General features: G+C 32.6%; 1 protein-coding gene and 1 pseudogene across 1 annotated transcript; both read left to right on the top strand.

Moving 5' to 3' along the window:
- Positions 1-726: 726 nt before the first annotated feature.
- Positions 727-1,965, top strand: LOC112019313 (short chain aldehyde dehydrogenase 1). Its single transcript, XM_024051851.2, has 2 exons — positions 727-861; positions 1,004-1,965. The coding sequence occupies exons 1-2, from the start codon at positions 827-829 to the stop codon at positions 1,797-1,799; spliced, it is 831 nt and encodes a 276-aa protein (XP_023907619.1). The 5' UTR covers positions 727-826; the 3' UTR covers positions 1,800-1,965.
- Positions 1,966-3,853: 1,888 nt separating this feature from the next.
- LOC112019293 (short chain aldehyde dehydrogenase 1-like) lies at positions 3,854-4,835 on the top strand (annotated as a pseudogene).
- Positions 4,836-11,136: the final 6,301 nt, after the last annotated feature.

Raw genomic sequence — 11,136 nt, 5'->3', positions numbered from 1 at the left:
TGTTATATTATTAATGAATTTGTCTGGTATTAATTTTGATTTTAGCATATTTCAAGAATGAGTTAATAAATTTACCTCTTAAAATTTATGTAATTTTGTTAGCTTTTGACTATTTTTGTTTCTTTTCTTTTTAATTTTTTGTATTTTAGGATATGATAAGACATTTTTAATGTATTTTATTGATCAATAAATGTGCTTAAAATTTTTTTAAAATTAAAATATATAAATAAATATATTATATATATAATTTTTTTTAACAAGTGAAGACCTTCTTTTATTTAGAGGTACTAAACAATTATATTAATTGCATCACCTATTGAGCTAGCCTGTATATACATGGTGGATTATACCCGGAAAAAGAGATTAAGAAAATAATGAAAATATCCTTTGCTTCCTTGTCTCATTTGACAATGTATTCGCTGAGGAATTATTATTCTCCAGTCTTCCACTTCGATGGCTGCCTATTGGCAGTCAAAAAAAGTAGCTGAGGAAATCAATTTCTTCCTTTACAAAAATTTCCATTAAACTCCCTCAATACCAAAACTTTTGTTTATGCTTTCTGTAGCATTTCAGGCTAGTCGTCTCATTAAAAACAAAGACTTCACCTATTGGCTGCTATGTAGAATCTTAATACATAAGAAGAAGCATCATAGAAGATGTAAGGACTTTGTTTTTTTCTCCTTCCTGTGTCCCTTTTTAATTTGCCCAAGTTGCATATAGTTGACCCTCTCCCCTATAAAGTAGCTACAAACAATGAAGGGGACATTCGCAAACATAACTTGCATCTACAATTTGGCAAAGATTTCACGTCAATTTTAAGGAAAAGATGAGTGCTAATTCAGCAACTCCCATCACCAACAGGTACGTATTGCTATAACAAATTAACCTTTTATAAACTCTGTGTTCTCTAATTCACAGTCTTTCTATCATTTATATTATAATTAAAACTAGCTAAGCGTTTAGACTAGGAAATTTTAGTTTCCTTATCACTTTCTCCTTGCAGATTAGCAGGTAAGGTAGCGTTAATAACCGGTGGTGCAAGTGGCATCGGTGAGACCACTGCAAGACTTTTTGTTCGACATGGGGCTAAGGTCCTTATAGCAGATGTCCAAGATGAGCTTGGCCACTCAGTCTGCAAAGACGTTGGCTTTGAATCCATCTCTTACATCCATTGTGATGTAAGAAATGAATCTGATGTTGAAAAGGCTGTGGACTTGGCTGTATCCAAGTATGGAAAGCTGGACATCATGTTCAATAATGCTGGCATTTCAGGCAACATGGTATCACAAATTTTAGAATCAGAAAACGAAGATTTCAAAAGGGTTTTAGACGTCAACGTTTTCGGTGCTTTCTTGGGTGCCAAGCATGCTGCTAGGGTTATGATTCCAGCAAAGAAAGGAACTATTCTCTTCACCTCAAGCATGGCTTCAGTACTGGCTGGTGATATTCCACATTCATATGCGGCATCAAAGCATGCTGTGGTGGGAATGGCTAAGAACTTGAGCGTGGAGTTGGGACAATATGGAATAAGAGTTAATTGTGTGTCTCCTTTTGCAGCTGCAACTCCTATGCTAAGAAAAGCTATGGGGGAGATGGAGAAGAATAAGGTAGAGGATGTGGTTTCATCATGTGCAAACTTGAAGGGAGCGGTATTGGAGCCTGAAGATATTGCTGAGGCAGCGCTGTATTTGGTCAGTGATGAGTCTAAGTATGTGAGTGGGATGAACTTGGTTGTTGATGGAGGTTATAGTCTTACCAATCCAGCTTTCTCAAATGCACTAAAAAACCTTTTTTCTTGATATTTATCAATGTATGTGTTGCAAGTTGCAACTATCACCTCCATTTCTCTATTTTGTATGTTTATTTTAGTGTTATCTTAAGAGTGATGTTAAAGTCAAGTAATGGCATTGACATTGACTATTATCATTTATAAAAAGAATGAGGATTCAAAATTCTAAATTTAAAGTTGTTTATGCTGTGTATTCAAGAGTTAGACCATTTTGTATATACACCACTGTTAATTTTTTTTTAAAACCTTATTCACTCTCCCATTGTGTGTGTGTTAAAATACTTAGTATTCTCAAAAGAAAAAATAGTGAGTTAATCTCATATTGAAAAATGAGTCTAAGCTATAGAGATTTAAAGCATGTGCTATGTATCCAAAAGTTAGATCCTTTTGTATATATACCACTATTAGTTTCTTTAAAATATTTTCTCATCTCTCCTTGTGTATGTATTAAAATACTTAGTATTCTAAAAAAAAAAATCAAAATTCTCCTTATTTTTGTTGTATCTATAAAAAATAAAAGACTAATATTAAAGATAGGAAAAAATTAACAGATGCTTTAAGGGCTTTGATTTGTGAAACACTTTTAAAAAACTTTTATAGAAAAAGAAAAAAAGTAACTGATTTTTTTTTTTTACAACTTTTTATATTTCTCATAAAAATGATATCAAAACATTCATAAAATAATTCATTAACAATGAGAACATCTATTAACTAAATCTTTAAAGATATTACAAATCTTATAATTTGATATATCAATTTTTAAATATAATTAAAAATTCATCTATAATATTATTTTTTTAATAAAATTGAAAGTAATTTTAATATTAATTCAATTTTGTGTCATTGTGTGTATGTATGGCACATTGGCACGTATGCATTTTAGCTATAAGGTTTACATTTTTGCATAGACATTTGTGCCTACCCTTTAGAACTTAATAAAATGATGACAAATTGACGAGTGAAAGATGATTTTCCCCTCAATATGAAAATAAGTTAAAAAGAGATTGAGAAAAAAGATTGTGATGCAATGTTATGTATATTAATAAGACTATTAATCAAAATAAACTTGATGACCTCCGTTTAGTAATTCGTACTTCAACCATCTGTTCTCCACTTGTGGAAACTAGCTTTGTTTCTCTTGTAATATGGCCTGAAAATAGATATATGTACGAAAGTTTGTAATCAAATCACTTGATCTTGATCATCTTAAGAAGATCATAAGATTGTTTATAGAGGGAAGGCATGGATTATGTGGTTCAGCCTACGTTCGCATAAGAAAGTCCTTAATAGTTACATCTTTACAATACTGTTTACAATTTTATAATGAACTCAATATGAGATATTTATAGGATACTAAATACTAAACTAACTATACATAATAAATGGTTAACAAATTTGTTGTACAAGTAAAATACTTTGTTAATAAATTTGTGGTACAAGTAAAATACTGCAAACTAAGGATGGTCTGGTGCCTTTATTAGGATTAAGCTTGTCATCTTCAACATGTCTTTTTGGATAAACGTCATCTTAAACATGTAGATAGCTTTTGTTATCATTTTTCTTAAATCATGTCTGTCAAATAGTCAATTTGATTATCTATAAGATTTCTGACTCATTAGATGCAAAGTTTTATTTAAAGCCAGAAAATTTCTTTTCATATGCCTATGTTTAGGTCTTTATTATTTGAGAAGTTCTACTTCTACAATATTTTTATAACAAATCTTAGTTGATAAATTATTATTGGTTTTGACTTGAATCCACAACTAGAATTACTTTTTGCCCACTAGTATTGGCCAATAACAAAAAAACACTTAAAGATTTTTTGTGAAAATGTTGTGAACATAGCATTTCTCCTGTACTTTAGTCAAACAATAGAAAATTGATTTATACACTTTAGAATGATCTTAAATTAATCTGAATAAGATATTAGCTATTTCTGCTGGCTTTTACGATGGCATAAAACTTTAGATGCTAAAATTAGTTGAAAGTAACTTATATATTGTATCACTACCCCCGCCACCTCTCCATCACCAAACCCAGCCTACCATCAATTTTAAGGAAAGGATGAATGCTAATTCTTTAGCAACTCCCATCACCAAAAGGTATTATTAGAACAACATTTTATAAACTCTGTATTCTCTAATTCACATTGTTTCTATCATTTATGTCATATTAAAAACTAGCTAATAGTTTGACTAATAAATTTTAGACTCCTTTCTTTTTCTTTTTCTTTTTTTTTGGTCCATGAAGATTAGAAGGTAAGGTAGCGTTAATAACCGGTGGTGCCAATGGCATAGGTGAGGCCACTGCAAGGCTTTTTGTTCGACATGGTGCTAAGGTCCTTATAGTAGATGTCCAAGACGAGCTAGGTCACTCAGTCTGCAAAGACATTGGCTCTGAATCCATCTTTTACATCCACTGTGATGTAACAAATGAATATGATGTTGAAAAGGCCATAGACATGGTTGTATCCAAGTATGGAAAGCTAGACATCATGTTCAACAATGTTGGCATTTCAGGCAACGAGAAAGCACAAATTTTAGAACTAAAAAAATGAAGATTTCAAAAGGGTTTTAGACATTAACATTTTCGGTGCTTTCTTGGGTGCCAAGCATGCTGCTAGGGTTATGATTCCAGCTAAGAAAGGAAGCATTCTCTTCACCTCAAGCATTGCTTCAGTAATGGCCGATGATGTTTCACATGCATACGTGGCATCAAAGCATGTTGTAGTGGGAATGGTTAAGAAACTGAGTGTAGAGTTGGACAGTATGGAATAAGAGTTAATTGTGTGTCCCCTTTTGCAACTCCGACTCGTATGCTAATGGAATCTATGCCGACGATGGAGATGAATAAGATGGTGGATATGGTTTCATTGATTGCAAACTTGAAGGGAGTGGTATTGGAGCCTGAAGATATTGCTGAGGCAGTGCTTTATTTAGGGAGTGATGAGTCTAAGTATGTGAGTCGGATGAACTTGGTTGTCGATGGGGGTTATAGTCTTACCAATCCAGCTTTCTCAAATGCACTAAAAAGCCTTTCTTCTTGATGTGTATCAATATATGTGTTGCATGCTGCAACTATCACCTCCATTTCTTGTTTGTTTGTTTTTGTGTTATCTTTAAAGTGATGTTAAAATAATTTAGTGGCATTGCCACATACTATTCTCCTTTATAAAAAGGATTCTATACTCCCCTCATCTTTGTTGTATCTATCACATATAAAAGATTAATATTAAAGATAGGGAAAAGATAGTAGATGCCATAAAGGCTTTGGTTTATGAACCATTTTAGAAACATTTTAGAGAAAAATTAAAATGTAACTGATTTTTTTTTACAACTTTTTTATATTTCTAATAAAAGTGATATTAAAACATTTCTAAAATAGTCCATTAACAAATATAATGAGAGCATCCATTAACTAGATTCTTAAAGATATTATAAATCTTATAATTTGATACATCAAATTTTAAATATAATTAAAATTTTATTTATGATATTATTTTTGTAATAAATGTGCCCCCTCCCCCCCCCCCCCCCCCAAATATAAATCGAATGAATCATATTTTTCATGGGGTTGATCACACATTGGGTCTTTGGCGATGGGACTCTTTGTGTGCTTGTGTTTCTAGGATGATGTGCGTGTGTGTGGATTCATTTTTCTTATTTTTATTTTAGGAGTCGCCACCAACCATTAGTTTTGTATTAAGTGTGATTGATTACCTATGGGTCTAATTCATTTTAAATTACCTAATTAACTAAATCAATTTTAAGGGTTTATTAATTAAGGTAAATCAAAAATCTTGGACTCGATAACTTGGTTACGTGTGGGGAAGGTGTTAAGCACCCCACAACACCTATCCAAAGGATAATACTCTATTTTAATTTAATCCAAATATTATCTTTTTAGTGAAGCAATAAGATACTTGGCATTTTGATTTTTGGAAAAAGATTTTACGCAACCAACACACACACACACACACACACACACACACACACACACACACGAGTATTTATTTACTTATAATATTCCATGTAAGTATTTATGTCAAAGAATATTTACAATCAAGATATGTGAGATATATACATAAATAGCATGTGAGAGAATATTTACCACGTTGATAGAAATAATAGATACAATAGCATGTAAATATTTATTTATTAGATAATTAGCATGTGAATACTAACTATTACACTAATAAATTATTATGTGAAAATAAAAAGAGAGATAGTTGGAGGGGTAGCACCTTGTTGTTATCCTCAATTTTTCTCATTTTTACCATGCAAAAAAATATGACAATGGAAATATATTAGTGCCAACAAAGAAAGAAGAGAATACGTAAACTTGATTGGTGCCTATGCTATGGTCCCAATGGAATTGAGCCATAGGCACAAATTCCTAAAGGTGTAGCTCGAAGGAAAAGTTTAAAATAACAACATGTGGGGCCCGTGGGCCTGATAACCTCGGCCCATCAGGTAGCAGACCCAAAACCCATGCCGAGGAACACTAACTATTCAAGGCTAAATTGGGGAAAGCCTCTTTTTCCAATCCACGCCGAGGACCTTCTCATCCTCGGCCTGACAAGGGTGATTTTCGGGAAAGACCAGGCCCAAAGTAAGCTGTCACCCTCGCATTTAATGCATTCACCTAACCCCCCCGGCCGCATTAATGGGGATATAACCCCTTAGCAGGGCAACGTTGATCAGAGTGAACCACTTGAGTACTGATAAGGCCTCTGATGGGACGGACGGCCAGAAGAGAGGCAAATGAATGATCAACAGATGGAATAAGGAGATAGGAAGATGAAGACTATATAAGGAAAGCAAGTCAAGTAAAAAAAGGAGGAGGAAAAAAGAGAAGCAAAAGGCCTCCTCGGCCCATGGCCGAGGAGCATCCTCCCAGTTGTATAGAAACTCTAAGTATCTTTTTATAAATGAGAGTTCATGCTTGATGAACGACGGCCAGCGCCTAAACCTTTAACCCACTCTCTATAAATTTATTGTTTGGGCTTGTTGGGCTGAAAACCCATTCATACTCAGGGTCAATCCAAACTGAGTCCCTACACAACACATGGGCAAATATTAACTTTATTTTTGAAAGGAAAGTTCTAGAAAAGACACATTTTTTTTTAAAGAAGAATTTCTTTTTTTTTTTTTTTTTTTTTTTTGGTGAAGAAGAAGATTTTTTTTTTATTTTTTTATTTTATTAGGGAAAACCACTATCACCATTTTTGAAAGAAAAGAATTCTTGATACAAATCATGTTATGAAGAACAAAGAGTTTTTTATTGGTTTCCTTTTTCTATTTGAATTAGGATTTATTTACTCTATCATGTTGAATCAAATCCTTTTCCTAGTTGAATTGAGATTTTAATTTTTTTTCTTTTCCTATTTAATTTTTTTTTTCCCTCTATCAAGTAGAAGTAGGTTTATTAATTCTTTTCCTAAAGGGAGTAGGACAACTTCTATTCCTATATATATAAACTCTTTATAGGGTGGTGGTTTAATGTTATGTGTCTATTAATAAAAGTTTGCTAGAGTGGTTTTCTCTATTATTTTGTCTACTAGCCTAATGTTCTTGTAGAACTTAAGTTTCATGGAAAAGTTGTAGTAATTATGTGTTATAGATTCGGCTTCTAAAACTTAGGCTACATCAATTCTTTTGAACAAGCCAAGTTTGTAATGAGAAATAAGTTTTCAACTTTTTTGAAAAAAAAAAAAAAGATTTTTTGAAAAGGTTATATATAATTATTTAGAGGAACCTGAAATTTTTTTTGGGGGGGGGGGGGGAGGGATTTGTAGTTTCAAAAAAAATCATTTTAGCAAAAACATTAGTTTTAAGATGTAAGAAAAAGTTTTAAGGAAAAGATTAGCAAAAGAGGTTTGGGATTTTTTTTTTTTTTTTTTTTTAAGTCCCATGATTTTATTTGAGAAAACCATTTGAAGAAATGAGCTTTATTTTGAAAAAACATTTATTTTATATATATATATAAAATAAATAAAAAATAAAAAAAAGAGAAATCCTTAAAAGGAAGAAAAGCTTTTTTTTTTTTTTTTTTCAATTTCATGGGTTTTTATTTTGAAAAGATTTGAACCAAAAAATAATCTCATGATTTTCAGAAAATATTTATGTTAAAATTATTTTTGGTAAGAAAAAGGATTTTGAAAGAAAAGGTCCATGGGTTATATATATATATATATATTTCTTTTTGGGTTCCAAAAATCCCATGATTTTTAAGAAAAGAAATATTCTTTTTAGAAACTTTGCTCATTCAAAATTTTTCTTTTATCATTTTTTGAATGAAATTCCAACGTGGTAAAAGAAAACTTTTTTTTTTTGAAAGATTTTTTTAGAAAAATACTTCATTTTTTGGATTTTATTTTTAAAGAGAGAAAGATATATTTTTTAAGAAAGAACTTTTTGAAAGAAAAAGAAAGGATTTTTTTGAAAGAACACACATTTTTAGGGTTTAAAGGGGGATTTTTAAAAAAAGGGTTTATTTTTTTGAAAACAACTTTTGAAAAAGGGAATAAAACTCTTTTCGAAAACCATTTCCTTGGAAAAACACACTAAGGGAATTTGTTTACCAAGAAATCAATTTATGGCAACATTGTTAATAAGAAAAGTAAAGAACAACAATAGTATATGAGTGTTATGAATTCAAAGACAAGTAAATAAGTGCAAGGAAGTTAAAGCAAGTAAATAAAATTGCTAGGGAAATAAATGACAAGGAAAAGTAAAGTGCTGAAATTTGAATGACAACAAAAGTAAAGAACTTGAATTAAATGATAATAATAGTAAAGATTCAATAGAGGTTTTTTTTTTTTTTTTTTTTTTTTTTTTAAGAGATCCCTTAAATAAGTTTTAATCTCTTTCAAGCCTTATGGGTCCTTCATCAAAAAGATACAAGAGTTCTAAGCCATCAACCATCCTTAAGATGACATACCCATATTGTGTTTTACTTAAGGTTTAAAACCCATTTAAAAGGGAAGGATAGAAAAGCTTTTTCTTAGGTAAGTAGATAGTAATATATATAGAGAACAAGACAAGTAAAAAGTGCCATAAATAAAAGGGGAGTGGGGATTAGCAAAAATTAAATGGGATGACAATAAAGTAAAGGGAATGGAGGGAAGAATTAACATAAATGAAATGACATTACAGTAAAGGGGATGGGGGGAAGAGCATTAAAATAAATGGGTAAAAGCATCTAAGCAAGAATAAAAAAGAACAGGGTTCCACTACAAAAAAAAAAGGGGGGGCTATCCCAGCCTTTTTAAACCGCTGGGATAGCTCGAAAAAAAGCTGGTATAGGCCAAAAAGGCCTATCCCGGCACCTTTTTTCCTGGCACTTTGTAGTGCTATGCAACGAGTGTGGCAATAGGTCTGCCTAATTTACACCAACACTTTTAAAAGTGCAGGTATAGGTCCTGGCGTTTTCGAAAACCCTATCCCAGATTTTTCCAATATTTTTTCTCCCAAAAACTTCTTGTTTTTTTAAGGGGGATATTTATAGAGATAGCCAAAAAATGCAAGGCTATGTGATGGTGTACCAAAACACCATCACATAGCCTACCATTTTTGTCACCTCATCAAGTTATTTCATCTTTTTCTCGATTCTAGTCTGATATTCGTGTAGCTGTTTGGAGGCCTTTTTGAGCTCCATTTTCTTCAAAATTTATATCCCTAGAAAGCTATGGATATCTAGTTTCCATTGGTTCTGACTTTGAAAGATTTGAAGTTACGGTCATCAAGATATCGTGTCCGGAAGGGAGGTAATACACTGTAGGAAATTTTGAGATGTTTTTCATTAAAAAATTAATTCCTTTCAATCCGTGGTAGATATCATCGAGCCCTTTTTATGAGAGGTGGTTGAAACCTCACACTTCAAGATATTTCTGCTGAATCACTCCAATTCTCACCCATTTGGTATAGTTTTTTGTGCGAAGTTGGTCCAAAAACAACCTGTTTAATTAGGGTTTAGGTATTTTGTTAATATCTCACTATTTTAAATCTGATTTTGGCTCGTGAATTATTGTTTCAAATGGAAAAATATGATCTACAAGATGGTTTAAAATTCAACTCAATTGGACGGTCGGATCAAAAAGTCAATTTTTTTACCATACTCAGTTAGGGTTTTGGTCTTAATTGCTATCAGAGAGGACCTTCCCCTTTTTGTGATCCTTTGATCCTGAGGTGAGGGGGAAGAATTGAATCCATTAAGGTTCGAAAGGAACATAATGGCCTTAAGAAGATCTCCCAATGGAGCAAAAGAGGATGGAAACTGATTTTGGTTTCCAGACGAGAGCATACTATTGCTTTCTTAAGTGGCTAGCCACTTATACGAATTTGGATGAGTGTGCCCTGAAACTCCACAATGATAACAGAAATGCGACTTCTTTTGCTAAGACTTTTTATTATTGTCTTTCTTAGTCCTAGGGTTCCTAGTCTTTTTCTTTTCAACCTTAGGTGGTGCTCCTATAATAGATTTGCCTTTGTCTATGTTCTCACTAGCTATTTCAGTTTTAGTGTCAACATTCTCAGAAATATCAAGTGAGACAAACACAGTTTTACTAGAAGAGGCAATATTAGGAGATATAGAGAATTCATACCCCAATCCAATCTTGTCAAAAACAGATTTATGAAAGCTCAGCATCTCATCTAACTTTGCACTAGAAGTCCTCTCTAGTTGAGCTCTGACTTGGAACAGCTTCGCTTCAAGCTTCTTTGTCCTTTCAACAAGGAAGTTGTTCTCGAACTGCAAAACTCTAATGGTCTGATTTGCTTCATCAAACTTTGTGGAGAGCTCTTCTCGATCAAGTTCCACATCGCTCAGCTTCTTGGTGGCCAGCCTATACAGTTTCTCATGCTTTTCCAAAACCTTGTATAATTTTGCATAGGCTATATAGATGTCATCTTGCTCATCCATCTTTTCAAATTTTGACTCCAACAAGTCTTCTTCTTCATCAGCAACTTCCATAATCCCTTCAGGAGGATCGACTATAGTAGTAAAGTCATTTAGAATTCCCTCATCATCACTGTCATTGGACTCAATTTCAGCTTCAGTGTCACTCAAGGTTGCAATAAGTGCCTTACTTTTTCCAATAGCCTTGAGATATATTGGCCATTCCTATTTCATATGCCCAAAACCATTATAGCCAAAACACTTAGGACCAAAGGGAACGGTGTATTGGCCACCATCTTTAGAGTCTTTCTTCCCTTTGTTCTGACCCTTGGACTGAGACTTATTTCCTTGCCATCGATCCTTATCTAATCCTTTCACATTGGCATTCTTGATGAACTTCTTGAATTTCCTAGTGATGTAGGATTTCATCTTTGAATCCTCATCTTCTG

The sequence above is a fragment of the Quercus suber genome, unplaced genomic scaffold, assembly GCF_002906115.3.
Source record: "Quercus suber isolate HL8 unplaced genomic scaffold, Cork oak 2.0 scaffold_94, whole genome shotgun sequence".
Classification (NCBI taxonomy): Eukaryota; Viridiplantae; Streptophyta; class Magnoliopsida; order Fagales; family Fagaceae; genus Quercus; species Quercus suber.
This window is presented reverse-complemented; position numbering and strand designations above follow the sequence as displayed.

Excerpts from the sequence above, each read along its gene's own strand:
- LOC112019313 (XM_024051851.2), top strand. The coding sequence starts at position 827 with ATGAGTGCTAATTCAGCAACTCCCATCACCAACAG. Across the intron at positions 862-1,003 it reads GCAACTCCCATCACCAACAG|ATTAGCAGGTAAGGTAGCGT; the intron begins GTACGTATTGCT and ends TTCTCCTTGCAG.